Source organism: Canis lupus, chromosome 33, assembly GCF_003254725.2.
Source record: "Canis lupus dingo isolate Sandy chromosome 33, ASM325472v2, whole genome shotgun sequence".
Classification (NCBI taxonomy): domain Eukaryota; kingdom Metazoa; phylum Chordata; class Mammalia; order Carnivora; family Canidae; genus Canis; species Canis lupus.
The window spans coordinates 14,326,721-14,344,397 of NC_064275.1; the positions used below are offsets into that span (position 1 = coordinate 14,326,721).

The 17,677-nt window shown below is 39.6% G+C and overlaps 2 protein-coding genes and 1 long non-coding RNA gene across 5 annotated transcripts in view; 1 reads left to right on the forward strand and 2 right to left on the reverse strand.

The window, feature by feature from the left end:
* Nucleotides 1-2,169, reverse strand: part of GUCA1C (guanylate cyclase activator 1C) — a 34,273-nt gene extending 32,104 nt beyond the window's left edge. The window contains exon 1 of the mRNA XM_025478193.3: nt 1,581-2,169. Coding sequence (XP_025333978.1) covers nt 1,581-1,784 — 204 coding nt within the window. The 5' untranslated portion in view covers nt 1,785-2,169. The remainder of the gene's footprint in view (nt 1-1,580) is intronic.
* Nucleotides 1-17,677, reverse strand: part of MORC1 (MORC family CW-type zinc finger 1) — a 190,452-nt gene that overhangs the window by 18,119 nt on the left and 154,656 nt on the right. The window contains exons 22-26 of one of the 3 annotated variants that reach the window (XR_004811644.2): nt 17,334-17,421; nt 15,205-15,258; nt 9,012-9,206; nt 5,443-6,042; nt 1,453-1,515 (exon numbers count right to left, since the gene is read on the reverse strand). Coding sequence is in view for 1 of the 3 variants with exons in the window: in XM_025478165.3 (XP_025333950.3) it covers nt 5,905-6,042; nt 9,012-9,206; nt 15,205-15,258; nt 17,334-17,421 (475 nt within the window). In the remaining 2 variants the exon portion in view is untranslated. Of the gene's footprint in view, nt 1-1,452; nt 1,516-5,247; nt 6,043-9,011; nt 9,207-15,204; nt 15,259-17,333; nt 17,422-17,677 lie in introns of those variants that run through there. The other 2 variants (XR_003147905.3, XM_025478165.3) reach the window with 2 other exon arrangements.
* On the forward strand, nt 5,721-8,847 carry LOC112678843 (uncharacterized). The gene is made up of 3 exons (XR_003147911.2): nt 5,721-6,267; nt 7,926-8,025; nt 8,516-8,847. It is a non-coding gene; the product is annotated as an uncharacterized LOC112678843 (long non-coding RNA).

Genomic DNA, 17,677 nt, shown 5'->3' on the forward strand with positions numbered 1-17,677 from the left:
CCAGTGAGATGCTATCACAATTCAAACAACAAAAGAAAAAAAAGCCACCATACTTCAAAGCCCCAGTTAACTCCAACAGACCTTTTGCTCATAAAAGCCTTCCCAACTTCACCCTTTCCTCTGTACTAGAGGGTTCCTCTCTTTTGTTCTGCAGACACGCCTATGGTTTGGCCATAACTTGCTTGTCCAAAATTGCAATTTTCTGCTATTTCCAAATAATCCCATTTTTGCTGGTAAAAATAACTGGCAGTTTTAACATGGGAGCTACACACATTCAGCTTATAGCATACCTAGAACGTATTTCAACGTTAAGAACAAAAGCAGGATCTGCCTCATTTTCCCACTGATTTGTATGCTCCTTGGGGGCAGAACTGTTTGTTTGCATCTACACTAAGTAAAATTTATGAGGAGGAAAAACACTGTCATGCTAAGCAGGCAGTGCTTCATTCATGCTTGATAATGAAGAACATACCCTAAAACACAATGTCCTAAAAGAAATCTGTTCCCAACATTATTACAAAAATTAAAATGAATGTTGATTTTGCACAGGTTTAATTCTTCCTAGTTTTGCTGGCTGTTACCTCCTTTTAAATCATCTGTTGTTTTGGTTGGTTGGTTATTTTTTTTTTAAGTTTTTGTTTTGATTTGGAAAAGGGTTCAGAGGGCTGTGCGAGATTCCATACAACCCAATGGGCAGCCAATTGTTTTAATTGTATTGAATTAATGACCACTTCTTTCCCATCTATTCTCACACACAGCCTATTAAAGTCATCTATTTTTCAATGAGTTGTATTTCCCCTTTCCCTTTTATCCTAGATGGAATCAGCCCATTTTGAAATATACAGGCAAAAATAACTAAAATGCACAAGGAAAAGTAGGCAGGAAAAACATGAGCCTGCTTGGTTAGATTGTTAATTTTTTTTATCTTATTTTTTCTATTTTTTTTCCTCATCTTTGTATTTTTTCAAGTCTTGAAAATCAAATGTGCCACAACTCCTCAGGAATGAGTAAATTCAAGACACTAGTTGAGTATCAATCTTTAGAAACTAAAATTTATCTGAATTTAAAGCTAAATTGTTTTATTTTTCCCAACTAAATTGGTCAGATATGAAAAAGTATTCCAGCGTTCCAACTTCTGAGTACAAACAACATGTTGGCGAATTTGTATTGATTTTACCTGCCAATCTAGATGCAATCACACTTTTTAGAGCAGATTCCTGTAATTTGCTTTTCTATAAAATGTCACCAACGCATTAAATACTTTGAAAACAGTCTTTGTAAATCAATCTGCACTTATTAGATTTGTTTAAACGATAGCATTAGAATTCCATGCCGAGATTTAATTTGGTTTTAAAATAACTCCCTACATGCAGAACATTTCCAAGGGCGGAGAGGCTAGTTCCCAATTACTTTCATGCCGTCAGTGCTAACTGTGTTTAATGACTCACTTACCTACAAGCTGTGGGTTCTCTGAAGAGCTCCCTGTTCGGTGAGATGCACACATTTTACCTCGGGCTATTTCAAATTTTTAAAAAGGGGAAAATTCAGAGCCAGAGCCAAATAAAAAGTAAAGTTCTTACCTTGTTCATGTCAAAGGTATTATAGACTTGATCAACGTGTTGATTGGCCTTTGGGTTCAGACCCTGCAGACCCAAGAGTGTCTTAAATTCGTGAAGTGTTTGCAGGCCAGATGGATATTCCCTCATAAATTTTCTGTACCACACATAGGTCTCTTTAGCAGAAACTGCTGCCTGACCACCAGCTCTGGATTCGTTATTTCCCATCGCGATTCACGGTCTCCAGCTTTTTCTCAGGTTGCTTTCATGTAAGGTGCCTACCGACTTAGTTCCTCACCCTTCACTAAAACTGGAGGCTAACATATGCCTTAAGAGAGCTACTCTAAACCTCTTACAGCTATAGGCCAAATAAGAATAGAAAGCCAGTGAGATTAACTCATCTGAACAGTTTTAAGACAAGGTCATTTATCGCTAACTGATGGGATCATGCTTACTGCCACTCAGAGATACAGTTTTCTGTGAAGGGCAGAGGCAATATTTTAAAAAGAATGATCCTTGCCATACTGTCAGCCATAAATTATGCCCACATTGTGGAGTGGGGTCTGACAGAAAGAGCTCTTGAGTCTCAATCTAGAAGCCTGGGCTCAAGGCTTTGTTTGCACTTACTGAGTGCACTGAAGCATTACAGGCTCAGCGTTCCCATCTGTAAAACAGTAATGAGAATATTTGCTTTTTCATACCTAAATACTGTGGAGATAAATTTAGATGAAAACAAAAAGTCGGAAGCCATGGAAAACTGATACATTTTGAGTACTGTTAAAATGTAAAGGAAGTCATGTACAGAAGAGGGAAATGGGTAGAAAGAGCCTTATTAGTAGCAGTAAAAACACTTGTAGGTGAGGTAGGCAGAAAAGTGCAATCTGCAGTTAATGAGACATATTAAGCTGTGTCTTCAGGCATTGTTCTCATTTTATTTTATTTTATTTTTTGCTGTTTGTCTTTTCTGTCTCTCAAGTCTGCTTCTACCCATGCCCTGTACCTGCTAGTTTTGCCCCACTCCAGTTCCCAAGCTAGTCTTGTCTGAATCAAGCTCCAGTTGCATAGGACTTGAAAACTGAGTGAATGAGCCTAAGAACTATATCCATGGTCCAGTAATGGAAATAAATTGCCCTGTGTGGCCCTCACACCATCTTGCTGCCAATCATATGTACAAGTAACAGAATTCCATTGTTCCCACCCAGGGTCATCTGGTCCTGAGCGTGGTTCTCCTCTCCTAACCTTATTCCATTTCCCCCCCAATTCTCACAGTGACTCAGTTCCTAAGTCTGGTTTCTGCCTTAATTCCTATTCCTTAGTCCTAACTGATTACCTATTTAAAGCCCCAGCTCCCCGGAGAACTGGAGCCCTTGGGACCTACATGAAGTGCCTTAACAGGAGGTGGGGGTCCTTAAAGTATATAGGATTAATTTTGTTTCAACCATACCAAAGTAGATTTTAAATAGAAAAATTCTGAAACCATAATTACAGTTAAATAACAGGTATTCAATAAGATTAGAGAAATGTGGAACTCATTCATTTGGAAGTATTACTCGAAACCATTAGACTAGATGAGATTCCTTATGTGGAAGACAAAGAAAGATGATAAGCCAATGAGGACTCCGTTCGGATAGGAAATATGAGGAATATTCTGTCAGGATCTTCAAAGACCATTCTCTGGGGGAGTCTCTGTGCAGACCTTTTCTAAATGTCTGCCAGAAGGATGCTCAGAGGCACTGACTTATCACCATTAACATTTATTAATCACTAATTTTTATATTAAGAAAAGAATGGCTAGTGATGATGGAAGAGGAAGGTAATGAAAGTTTTCAAGGGGCCAAGGAAATCCCTCATGGAAGGAAGATTTTGGATAAATCAAGAATATAAGGACCTGAGATGCAGAAACTGTGTTACTTCATGTAAATGATGCTTTTTAAAAAATCTGCATAATTACTTGCTGATAAGACTTTAAAAGTACAGTATAAAGATTCTTATATTAGATACAATATTGATATCCCAAACTCAGGAATCCTGCTATACAAAACATTAATCTACTCTAAGATAATGGGAAAAAGACTTCATTTCTAAAAGGTCAAAGAATAAATCTAAATTATAATAAATTTAACTAGAATGTGCTGGATGTATTTGAAGAAAAATTTTAAATGCTAATATAGGGCACCAATGAAGACTTGAACATACAGATAAGCATATTTTGATCTTGGGTAGAAAGACTTGATATAAAAAAAGACAATTGTACCTTTATCTGTTATACCACCACACACCAAACAAAATGCAAATGAAGTTTGAGGGGTGGGTGTTGACTAAAAAAGCGAACTCTAAGTCTGGATAAGAATTAAACATGCAAAGATACAAAAGAAAATTCTAAAATATAAAATTATTGACAACTCCTACCAAAACAACACGGGTCCAACATGAGAAAAGTTGGAACAATCAATGAAAAATAATAGAATTTTTTTTAAGAACTTGGCCCAAATGCAAATAGGAATTTAACAGGACATAAAGCTGGCACTGCAGATCAAATGGGGAAGAGACTGGTCATTCAATGAATACTTTGGGGGACAACACTGGGAACAGAAACAGTGGGATTTTTAACTTACTCTCTTCACCAGAATAAATTCTAGATGAATCAAATATTTAAAATATAATGATTAAAGTCATTATAACAAGGCAAAATTTCTTTATACTTTTTAGCATTGGAATGTCCCCTCTAAATAGGACTCAAAACCAGAAAGCATAAAGAAGAGGAAATTACTCCCCCCAATTTTTTAATCCCACATGACTCAAAACACTGTAAAATCTTTTTCAATATAAAATTAGGAGAAAATAGCTGTAACATATATAAAAAAATAATTTCCCTAATATAAAAATTGTCCCTATAAATGAGTAAGAAAATACTTACCATTAAATAGAAAAATGGAAAAAAGCCAAATTAAAAAATTCAAACGAATTTTAAACATGAAAAGATGCTCAATCTTACTCATAGCATAGGAAATATACATTAAAGCTACAAGGATATACCAGTTTTCACCTACTTGGGTCAGCAAGATAAAAAAGCTTGATAATTCACTGGATGGATGAATGCGTGAGGAAACAGGCACTGATATGTTGCTGTGGGAATATATATTAATAAAATTTTTATGGAGCACTATTGGGCAATGTCTACTACTAATAAAATGTACATGCCTTTTGACCCAGTAATTCATCTTCTGAGATTTATTTAAAATATAACTAACTGTACATGTGTAAAATAAACATTATTTATAGAGATCTGTTCATATAAACCCAAAAGACTGGGAAAAAATCCAAGGGACCATCAAAATGAGAATAATTAAATAAATTCTAGTATGTCCACAGAATAAAATAAATAAGGAGCGGGAAAGATGAGAAGTTCTCCATGTACTGATCCTGATACGGAATGATCTTGAAAGCATATTAACTGCAAAAAGCAACAGAATCTTTTGGAGGCCATCATGTCTATATTTATATCTGTATAATGACTTATACGGTTTTTTGTACACTGTTTTTGGATGGACACAAGTAGCTGGTACAAGCACACCATTGGAGAGGAGTAGTTAAGTGTTTAAAGAATAGGATGAAGACTCTCCACCATATCCCATCTCACACGTTCTGAATTTTATACTGTGTGTATGTACATAAAATTAAAATTATACAATTCCACAACATTAAATGTTTTATTGCTTTTGTCCAAATTTGTAGACATTTCTAAACAAATAAAAATAATCAGTTATTAAGGAAAATATAAAAACGCAATTCTTACATATCTGTAATATGTATTCACATGATACTTAGAAGATTTGTACTTTTACTACCATTCAACAATAGAATTATCATAGAAGTTATATCTTACAGTTTTTGAGGATATATATTTCCTGCTTTCCTGAGTATTGGCTATCACGGAGAAAGGACATACGGTCTTTCTTTTTCAACGAAAGCTTTAAGAGGAGGTGATCCTGTAGTCCTTTGTACATGGATTTTAAAAACCACTGTTTTCTAGTTTTTATAGTCTTTTAAGTGAAAAAAAAAAAAAATTAGGCCTAACTGACATTTCCCTTTCTTCATTGCTCACGTGGTAACTGGAGAACTCTAGAACTAGTTTCTGAAAAAAACAGAGTTCTGGAACAGAACTGCAAATGTGTACATTGTAAATCAGTCTCTATTTCTAAAATACACAATTTTCTTAGAATTTAACAGAGCAAACTGTACAATAACGAGTACAAGGCGAAATATGTTTTGAAAAGAATCTTCCTTTTTCTTATTAGCATTTTTAAAAGGAAATATCTTTTCTGACTTTTAGTTTTGAGAACTATTTTCAGTTTTTTTCTAAAGGGAGACTATGTCCTGCATCTGTAGTCACTTTATTTAAAGCGTTCCGAAAAAGGGGATTATCTTCTTTAAGCAAAGCTTCTAAATAACCGTCAATCTGCTCCAGGTCTCCTGCCGGACTACCCTGGGGAAAGAGAATCAACAGTCACAGCGGGCGAAGAAGCTGCAGGGTTTATTCCTATCATCTGGGTGGCCTCTGAACAGTCTTCCCTATGATGCATGTAGCCACAAAACCCACCTTGCCCTGGAATAATGCCTTTAATCTTTTAAAATGTTTTCACACTTAATCTCATTTTATGCTCACAGGTGGTTAGGAACTTGGATCATTTTTTTTTCTTTTTATGTGGAGGTTAGTTCAACTGGTTTTCCTTCTATTTAATTACTTGTCATATTCCTAAAGCCACTCTGTCTCCACTTCATTCTTCTCTATTATAGCCTCTTGTCTTCCATTTTATTTATTTTTTTAAGATTTATTTATTTGATAGAGAGACAGAGAGAAAGAGATTGAGATGAGAGAGCACGTGCACAAGCAAGTGGAGCAGCAGGCAGAGGAAGAAGGAGAAGCGGCTCCCTGCCAAGTGGAGAGAGGATATGGGGCTCGATCCCAGGACCCTGGGATCATGACCTGAGCCAAAGTCAGATGTTTAACTGATCGAGCCACCCAGGCGCCCCTTATGTTCCAATTTAAAAGTTCATGTGTCTGGAGCACCTCTGTGGCTCAGTCGGTTAAGCATCTACCTTTGGCTCAGGTCATGATCCCAGGGTCCTGGGAGCCCCACATCAGACTCCCATTTGGTGAGGAGTTTGCATCTCCATCTCCCTCTGCCCCTTCCCCCTTGTGCTCTCTCGCTCTCTCTCAAATAAATAAATAAAAGTTCATGAATCTTTAGCCCTATAGGCAAAACAGATGAGTAGGCATATTTGGACTCCTCTGTCACTCGTCTTCCCTCTGCAGCATCTTCCCTCCCACGCTCGGCTTGCTGCCCTCATCCATCTCCTTTTCTCTCCTTCCCCAAGTTCTCTGTGCAATTTTACCCTCTGCTTCCCTGGGGTGCTTAATCTCTGAACAGCTGGACAAATACTCCCTCTTTCCTGACTTAAATCTCACTCCCTCCAAAGCCCAGCCCTGGGATCAGTCTGCTCTCCAACTGGAGCTGATGGAGAAGAGAATTTTTAGAAAGGACCTTTCAGAAACAATTCCAGCTTTAGGATTGTTCCCAGTCAGCGTCTGGCACCACCATCCTGGCTTCTCCATCCCTCAGCTGGTTCCATGAACTGTGCTTTTCTGCCTGGCTCTCTCTGCCCCAGGCCTCTGACAAAGCTGGACTGTCCTGAGTCCCAGCTTTATGACCGGGGCCCTGTCCCTAAAAACAAGCTCAGGTGAAAATCACGTTCACCTAGATTTTCAGATGCTCACGGGCTCTGAGGAAGGCCCTGGGTGACCCTTCTGGCACTGATGGGCCGACGGCTCTGAGTCTGTTCAGTCTAGTCTAATCCTTTGGCTCTGCTCTCCGCCTGGCAAGCCAGACTTCCTAGTAGGACTTGAGGCTGGTTCTGTCCCCAGCCTCTTCGTGGGCCTGCTCCATCCGTCTGCTTCGGGTCCACCTCGTCTCTCATCTTTGTTCTATGCTAGCATAGCTGCTCTAGCAATCAGAGGCAGTGGAAATCGACATTTCAAGTCCGGGATGAGAGTCAATCTATTTGGGCAGGAGTCCTCTGAGTACCTCTCCAATGATACTAGATGAAGCCTTTCAGATACTCTGTGAGCTAAAGCCCCTTCACCTCCTTACTAAATGTTGTGAATAAAGCAAATTAGTAGAATTCCTTTGGCTACTATGCAGGAACCTAGAGGTTTGGCATAGAAGGAAGAGTAAGTCATTATTCTTTCATTTTTTTCTCCTAGCCAAGCAGAGATTTGCTATCATGAAAACCAGTAATTTTTATGAACTTTTTTGATAGAGAGTAGTATTTGATTTTTATGATATAGAATTTCTTTGGTCTCTCTAGTTTTTGTTACTAAAACAACAATCATCACTGAAGCTGTACTCTGTACCGGACCTTTCAAACATAAAAATATTTGCTGCCTTTTACAGACACAATAACCACAGTAAGTGTCTCCCAGACCACCCAAGGCAGGGGGAGGGCGGTATCTTTTTTGGCCATCTACTTAAACAAAAATATTTTCTGAGTTTCATTTTGTATTCACTAGGAGAGAAATCCCAAAGAACATAAAAGATATGTATTTTGTGAAGGAGGAATGGATTCACCTTGAAATGGTCACAGCCAGTGGCCTGGCTTCAAAGCCCAAGCTCATCACGTACTATACTGATGGGTGCGAGTTTCCTGGTCTCTCCCCGACCCCTCTTCCTAGGCAAGCTAAGCCTCCACTCAGGGCTCTCCGTGGGGCCTCAGCTCCTGCCCTCTCACCTTGGATGGCCCAGAAGGCCCTGTCTCCAATCCCGGCTCAGGGCCTAAGTCTGAGTACAAACTACCACGTGCTTCCTAGGCTTGCTGTTGATTTCTCAATTTATTTCTAGAATTTATGGAAATTTGAATTTATGCTATACATCATTTAATTTTTAATGTATTCTATTCAGCATTTCTATTTGCTGTAGAAAGAAGACGGACCTTTCCTCATTAGCCCAATCCATCACAGGAGCCCTGTTCTTTATGCCTTCAAGATGAACAGCACACTTACACAAGGTTTCCTGACCTCTATAACCTCTCCTCAAAGATTAGAAGAGTCCGTTTCTAATTATGTATTGAGATAAACATTAAAATGTTTTGTTGTCTGATAAGATTAGAAAAAATTTCCTACTGGATATACGCTACTGAGGAGACAAGTTGATCAAACTATACCAAACAGCACAAGCCAAGGTTCTGTTTTTTGTAAGAAAAAAATAACAGACTTTTAAAAAATGTTCTCATATATACTTTCAAAGTTCACTTATTTATGATATCAATATCCTTACAGGGAGAGAAAGGGCTAGGTTAAGTGACCTGTCCAAAGTGGATGACGATGGCAGGGCAGGAAGCTAGCGGAATGCTCTTTCCACAAAGTATATCCCTACTACTCAAAATTTCATTACTTACCAGCTGGAATTTCTGCAACAGAACTGCCAGTTTTTCCCGAAGACTATTCAGTTTATTTTCAGTAACTTTTCTTTTTTCTTCACATTGTCTCAGAGATATTTCATTAACGACTCCTCTTCTATTTGCATCATAGGTGATGGACTGAATTTTTCTCTTTAGTTCTCTTTCATGTTGGACCATGTAAACATTCTGGATCTGGGAACGTTTTTAAAACCAGTTTTAGTATATTTTTAAAGTATTACTCTTCCCTCCTGGTATCAGAAAGCGATTTCACATCCCAATTCTGCACATATTTACCAAGTGTCAACTCTATACCTGTGTACCACAGGTGGTCAAAACCTAAGACACGGTAATACCCTGAAGGAACCTGCAATCTGATGGAAGGAGGAGAGACAAGAAAAAATGTCCAATATTCCAGTAACTATAAAGATGGGAGAGGCATACTAGGGTGAGCTTGGAGACCCTCGCTTTGAAATGGAAAAGGAATCTAGTAATGGTTGAATTTGTCTGCCCACCAGTGACCCCAGAGTATGCAAGGCACAAAGGGGGCATTTGGTGGTACCTGTGACCCTCTCTCCACAGCACCAGAAACTCACAGGCAACGACAGAATGGCCGGCCACTCGGGGCTTTCCTGATGATGTCATGTTATTTATAACTCAAGTCTGTGGCATCTGGAAAGTGCAGAAGCTACAGTAAGGAATTCCTGTTCTGTCACTCTCGTTGGGGTCCTTATCCTGATGCAGAGTACGGTCACTTCCCTACACACATGGCCCTTGCTAATTCAACAGTCTCAGTTGTTTCCCAAGAGTTCATGTTGTGGCTGAGGCACTCACAGAGTAGAAAAGGTAACGGAGAGGCCAAGTGCTCCAATTTCAAAATGACATTAATTGCTCGTATCAACACTTGGAGAGGGCCAGGGGATGTTCTGAGAAAAGAGATACAGAGCAAATCCTGTTGTGATACACATTTGAATGCTTCTGCAATAAGAAGATTTCTGTGTTCTGATATGTCTGGGCTGCCAGGTAAACTGCCAGATGGTCTCATTTGACTTCTGGGTCTACTCTTGCCTTCCCCCACCCCGACCCAAACTCATCAGGCCCCTCCCAGGCACTGTCCCCATCAGCCCCTTTAAGTACTCATTGCGCTCACATATTTCTCCTCTTTCTATAAAATCCTTTTAACAAACAAAACCCCCTAAATACACTGAAGTCCATCTAACATTCGCTAACCACCTCCTAAATTCAAGGCATTGAATTTTGTTATAGGTGATACAAAGACGCACACACACAAAAGTGGGAGGAGAGGCAGAGGGAGAAGCAGATTCCCTGCTGAGCAGGGAGCCCACCAGGCCGCGGGGCTCAATCCCAGGACCCTGAGATCATGACTTAAATGCAAGCGTACGCGCGCACACACACACACACACCATCTATATCTATCTATCTATCTATCTATCTATCTATCTATCTCCATTTAAAGTGAGACTTAATTGTAAAATCTGTGGATTGCCATGTGAAGAAATCAGATTTTTAGAGTCTCAAACTGTTTGGGCACTTGTGTGTGGGTACCAAGAATTAACATGATGCTGAAATCCTTGGCCTGCCCCTAACTATCTACCTTATTTCCTGAGTTGCAAATGTCATTCTTCTAAGAATACACCAAGCTCATTCCTGCCTCAGGCCCTTTGCTCTTGCTGCTTTCTCTGTTAGTGAGTTTAACCCCGATCTCCATGAGGCTCACTGCTTGCCTCAGGTCTGGGCTAAAACATGGCTCAGGTATCCCTTGCTCACAGCATCCAAAGTAGCCTGCCCTTTCCCCAACATGCACCATTATGGTCTATCCCGGGGCCTTGCAGCACTATTTTATGTTTATTTACATGTTTAGTGTCTCTCATTATGTGATGTTACATTATGCTTTACCTGTCTGTCCTCTAGAATGTAACCTCAATGTAAAAAAAAAAAAAAAAAAAAAGGAAAATTGGTTTTGTTTACCCCTGTATTTCCCATGCCTGCCACATAGTTGGTACTAGACAGTGGGGAGTTAGGACAGAAGATGTGCAGCATTCACAGCAAGGGGATTTTAAGCACGCAGGCCGATCCTGCCCGGAAATCCAGGCTATGTTCTGAGAGCACAGAGGGGAACTGGTGATCTTTGAACTTTCAAACATCTTCAATTCAACCTACAAGAAGTTGATGACTTACAACTAAGGCAGTGATCACTTCCTCCAGGAAGCTTTACAGAGGTCAACCCCAGGAAGTGGGTCTCCCAAGGCCAGACAGGGGGAGTAGGATAAATAATTCAACTCAGCCAGAATAAGGAGGACAGGGTCATAGATAGCTCAGATGTCACCAGTCACGCAGAGTTCCTAGTGTTCAGAGCTCTACAATTTCACAGCTTTTGCCATCCAGAGCAATAGCTAGGGAACGCTTCTTGATAAAAGCAACAGTAGTGAGAAAACAAACCGAAACACGTAAAATTCAAAGAAACCTGAAAAACAACATTACTGCTTTTCAGCAATAAAAGGAACGTATTATTGACAAACACTTGAATGGATATGGAGGGAGTTATGCTAAGTGAATAAAGCCAGACAGAAAGTGAATATTAAAGGACTCCATCTCTACAGCATGACTGAAATGACAAAATTATAGAGATGGAGAACAGATTAGCGGTTGCCTGGAGTTGGGGTGCCTGGGTGTGTGTGCAGTGTGACTATAAAGGAGAGAACGTGGAGAGCTCGGTAGTGGTGGGAGTTCTTTCTGGATCCTGGTTTTGGTGGTGGTCACACAAATCCACACATTTGAATAAAATGAGACATATATTTTACCAACTTCAGTTCTGTGGTTTTGATATTCTACTATAATTCTATAATTACATAAGACATAAGCATTGGGAAAAATTGAAAGGTACATGAGACCTCTCTACTATTTCATAATTTCCTGTGTGCCTATAATTATTTCAAAATAAAAAGTTCAGAAGACAACACTGTTCATACAGTATGACATTAGGAATGCTTATACAGAACCCTACCTTCAAGGTCATAGTCTCTCAAGGTCATATTTAGTCTCTCAAAGTTCACAGTTTTGTAACCAAGAAACGATATTTCCTTCAAACACAACCAGCCAGTTTCCTGATTTATTCTTCTGCCTTTCTCAGGCTAACATTTCCAATAAGTTTCTATAAAAGGTAGCAATTTTGAGAACTTTCAAAGTTCATTGTAAAAGGACTTCAGGTTGTATTAACATTTTAATTAAGATGAGTAGAGAATTTTAACAAGATGAGAGGCTTAGTTCTGCTGGTTAAACCTACTCTTGTAGAGGTATTTTGGCGGATCAAAAATGGAATTCTTTCCAAACTCCATTAATTCAGAACAGAATTAGGATTTGAAAGAAAGGATATTCAGCTGAGATTTTAATTTTCTGCCTTGAATTTAAAAAGTCAGAGTTCTCACAGCTCTGGAGAGCTCCAGAATCCTAACTAGTTAGCACAAAGTAAGGCTGGCCTCCGAGCCCTATAGATTTTGTACTCTATTTGTAGGTATATGACATGTGAGTGTTTATGGGGGCTGGCACTACAGCAGAGACAGCCAACCTTGATCCAATGCAAACGGTAGGGTCCAGATATTCAAAGGTACTACCGAATGCTGGCAGGATATAGAGTTTGATTAGAGACAATTGTTAATTTCAATGAGTCTATATCATCTAGTTAAGGAGAAAACAAAATAGACGGAACAACTACAATATAAGGCAAAACATGTAATTAATGCTAAAAAAGTTTTAAGTTTCTCTCAAAACACAGAAAGTCAAGATTAGGTTCACACGAACGTACTGAGGGAGGCTTGAAGTGGAAGGTGGCATTGGCTCCACATAGGGTGGGCAGGACTTCAAGAGGCCAACTGCAGAATGGGAGAGTAGACGAGAGTGTTCTGGGGGACAGTATGGGGAAGTCTAGTAGGCTGGAGCAATCCTATTTCGGATAGGGCTTGTGAGAGGAAAGAATAAAAAATGGTGGTTCATGTCAAGTTGTATAGGACCACTCATACAGTCATAAATCATCTACTACTAATAGTAGTTATGGAAACCAGGGCCAGGTGACCAGAGACATCTGTAACTTATCAAGGGTCCTCCTGTGCTTTGATGTAGCCGCCTTTATTAAAAATACATAGCTTAAAGCAAGTTGCATAGGTCTATCCTCTACATGGGTATCAAAAAATGATTTTAATAGTTTTTATAACCATGCACTTAAAACTACCAATCATTAATAAAGTCCTCATGACCAAGCAGTTTCATGCTGGGGAAGTCATGATTACAAAAAAATCGTTCTGTATTTTGCTTGCAACATCTCTGTTTCAATAGGAAGTCACAGTCTCCTGACTTTATCTTGCTTTGATTCTTTGAATCCCACTTGCCCTCAACATTAAGAGGATTCTACTCATCACCTTGTATAAATACTTACCTTACTGAGTCTGGTCTCCAAAACCCAACAACAACTTGGCTCCATTACAGATCATATAGATACCAGAAAAATATCACTTAGAAGCAGACATAAGCCTGGATAAAGTAAGATGTGGAACAACCTAATCCTTAGCAAATTTCTAAGTTTCATGGTGGTAAGCATTTGAGTCAGAGTTCCCTAACCAGTAAATATGAAGACCTGTGGGAACATCCAGGAGCCTTACTGGTACCTCTTTGAGCTGGCTGCCAGACTTAGAGTTGGGACAATTCCTGGTGGGACACTAAAAATATGGCCATCACGTACCCCCCCTTCCACAATCAGCATCCTCCCATACGTGTCTCGTTATGCAACATAGAGGTCTGCAGTAAGTTAATAATTCTTTTACACCGAAAGGCTGAGAAGCTGTGGTATACCTACTGCAAGTAACACATCCAAATTCTATCACAGGATGAAGTATGACAGTCTGGATAAGAATAAGATGCAAGACAGTGATGCAGAGAATGAGCTTTGAGTAAGACAAACCTGGGTTTCAACTTACTTATTTGAATCATGACATTGTAATAATATCTTACTCTCAGTTCCTCATTACCAACATAAAGAGAGTGGCATCTACCTCCAAGTGTTGGGAGGGTTAAAAGAAGTATTGACTATAAAAGGTCTAGTTTAGTGCCTCCCTTTACTGGCTCTTGATCAATCCCTGTTTTACATTCATGGATGAAAATAATATTAGTGCTAGAATAGGATCAAAAATATATTGAATGAAAACTTTGTCTTGTAATCTAGGAAATGTGGACAAGCACATCTTTAGGCTGAAAATGTTCAATTACTCCTTTTCAACAGACATTATTTGGGAAATAGACTCACTCTTCAGTTGCACAATGATGGGAAACATTCATTTCCAGCTGTTTATCACAGTCCAGTAGGCCCTCATTCAGAAACATCAAAGGCAAATATATCCACAAGGGTGTGAAATTTAGGTACATCCTATACTTCAAATACTTTGTGATACAGCCTTTCTAAGAAGGAATCTGGTTCAAGTTCTAATTTTCATTTCAAATTTGTCTGGTTATATGTCTTTTGTAATTCTATCTCATTTATGAAACAAGAATATCCAAACATACTCCATTCCCTACAAAAGAGATGAGGCAGTGCCTTTGTTTCTGTTGGTGCTTCTCATGATTCCATGAAGCACCAAGCACCTCCTAGTCTTTATAGGTTTGCATGTTATTGTGACAGTTTTCCAGAAGACGGCTTGTAAGCCTAAGTACCTTTAGTAGCATTAATTATTTTTATAACTATTTTTATGATAGAAAAATGATAAACTTAAAAAATTGTTGACAGGATACTAAAAAGCAAACAAAAAACATATAAAAAAACCTCCAGAGATACCAAATTGTCCAAAATAATTAAAAACTTTAATCTACCAGTGACTCCTGATTTAGTCCAGTGTCTCAGGATTTAATCTATTTCTTAAAGACGCTGGATATCATATTTTCCATTCAAAATATAGTCCTACTCCCAGTGTTTCATAAGCTTTCTGCTGTGGAAATATTCACATTTTAAAATTCAAAAAGATGTTGCTTTATGGCATCTGATATGCTACATATTAATCTTAGTCTTGATAAGAGAATACAAATTTGATTTCCTTCCAAACCTAACATTTGGAAATGCATATTATTTCTCCTTTGGAATATGGGATCATTAGAATATAAATGACTGCATTGGAAAAAAAAAAAAACTTACCTGGTTGAAGCACATTCTCAGCTTTTTGTTTATCTGCTCTGGGCACTGCTCCAGCTGTTTTTGTAAATGATAATAGAACAGGATATTAACTTTTAGAGAATGAGCTGTCTACAATGGAATTATAACATGCAAGTATCTAGTATAAAAAAAAAAAAACATCAAAGCCTAGAACTGGCCGACACTGGTACTGTGAGTCTTTTAAGCCTGGGTCTAATTAAATTAATTACCTGACATATACCTCACCTTATTCCAAAAAAAGATTAAGGCAGTTTACATAATTAATAAACAACATGGTTAAACAACTGCAGGAGAAAAAAAAGTGAAGGCAAATAAAATGACAAAGAATATTCAAGAGGATGTCAAGAAGTAGCTGGAGTCTGGATTTCTTCAATGAAATGAGAACACCACAGAAGTAGACTGGGGAGGCACTGGCATATGGGATAGTATCTAAAGCCACAGACTCGTTGAGGTCACCTAGAAACAGCCCTTAATAGAGAGAAGAAAATGACCCAGGAATGGGCCCTCAGACATGCCAACATTTGGAAACCAGAGAAGGAAATGAGTTGTGAGCAGAAAAGATGGAAGGAAGGAAAGCAAAAAAAATGGGAAATATGTTGTCATGGAGGCTACACAAAGAAAGTGGTTCAAGAAAGAAAATGTGGTCAACTGGGTTGATCTCTAAGAGGTCAGGTAAGATGAGAAGTGACTACTGCATTTGTCAGCATAGTCGTCACGGGCCTCACCAGACAGACCCAGTGAAGTCACAGAGTTGGAAGCCTGGCATTGGGGTGGGGGGGTGGTGAAAGAGAGAAGGAGGGGGGAAGGTGAGGTGAGGGTAGAGGTGAGGAAGCAGAAATAATATTGTAGATTAGAAAATTAAGGGATTCCCCCTAGGATCAGATGAAGGCATATGGCATCTCCATTAAGTTAATTATTTGCTGCTCTTTTTATTACTAGCCTTTCCATATGTATCTGTCCTTTCCACAAGCAATGCTGAGCACGAAGTCAAAGAAGGTGTTACAAGATTGCAGATTTCTTGTCCTGTGGAGTCAAATAATGAATCTCGGGGACACAAAAGGGTGAAGTGAAGTGTAAGTTTATTAAGTGAAGGTAAGAAAAGAAAGGAAAAAGAAAGCTCTCTAGAGTAAGAGGGGTCCCAAATGGGTTGCCACTGAGGGCTTTTAGGCACGGTCCTTTATGGAGAGCTTCCCCAGGGAACTTGTGACCTTGAGATCCTTGAGCTGTTCTGATTTGAGCAAGGACTATTGATAACACCCTTAATAACTTACTTCTTTGAGGTTTGGTCATTTTCTGTTATTACACTGTAGCCACCAAAGAAAAATACTCCCTAACATCTGGGGCTGGGTGGTCTGGTCTATTCTCTTTCTCTTGTTCACTCTGGTTTAGCTCTTTTGCCTGCCAGGAAGAGTCTAGGAGCCCAGTCAGGGGCCCCTTACCTTCCCTTGCCTATACCTTAACCCTTTCCTTACTCCAAGGCACCTCCCATCCTCTGTACCCCAAGATTCTTCTCGGCTCCAGTCAGCAGCTCCTGGCAGTCTCAGGCCTGCCAACCTCACTCAGCTTCACCACAGCCTTCAGTGACTTAGCAGTCTGGGGACAACCCACTGTGAGCCCAGGTACCGAACAAAGTTTTCCTTCTAAGCACACATGGCACTGACCCTGAAAGGAGATTTGGTCAATACAATTCTCTTCATCTTTCCCTGTGATGTGTTAGTCACTCTAATAAGACTAGTGCCCTGGGCACCTGCATGGCTGACCCACCCAATCCTCACCTCAGCCCCTCATAAAGGGTGGCTGAGGAAATGAACCCAAGCAACAGGAACTCTATTTTTGGTGTCATGGAGGGAGGTCAGGGACCATGTCCTCCTGTTTCTTTTCATCTTTACAGCTTGCTGTTCTCAGTCTGTAGAGCTTATTTGAACCTCGGCCACACTGGTTATAAATGTACTTTTCATTCTGAGTCATCAATGTGGTACAAAAATCTCCATCTTCATTCACTTAAGCCATTCCTGGTCCTTTTCCTGTTAACGCTTCATAATTTGTCTGCGATGAAGATTAAGTTCAGGCTTATCTGTCATTCTCTCAAAGTTCCAATAAAGCCGGCTTACCTCAAAACTTGCTGCAAGATCCTCCACAGATGTGTAGCCAAATCCTGATGGTAGCTGATACTCAGGAAAAAAATTCAGAATAAACTCCCTAGGAAGATGAGCACAGCAGAGATGGTGATACGCCAGGACAGGGACGCAGCAGTCGCCTGCTAGAACCGCTATCTCCTGGGTGTTAAACGTCTTGGCAAACGTGAACATGCCCACCAAATTGTTTTTACCACTGTCCTCAGAGTCTTCCCCAAAAAGCACAGACTGGGGAAAGGGAGGTGGGTGTGGCTGTGAAAAGGCAACCGGAGGAATCCTCATGGTGATGCAACCGTTCTGGATGTTGACTGCCTCAACGC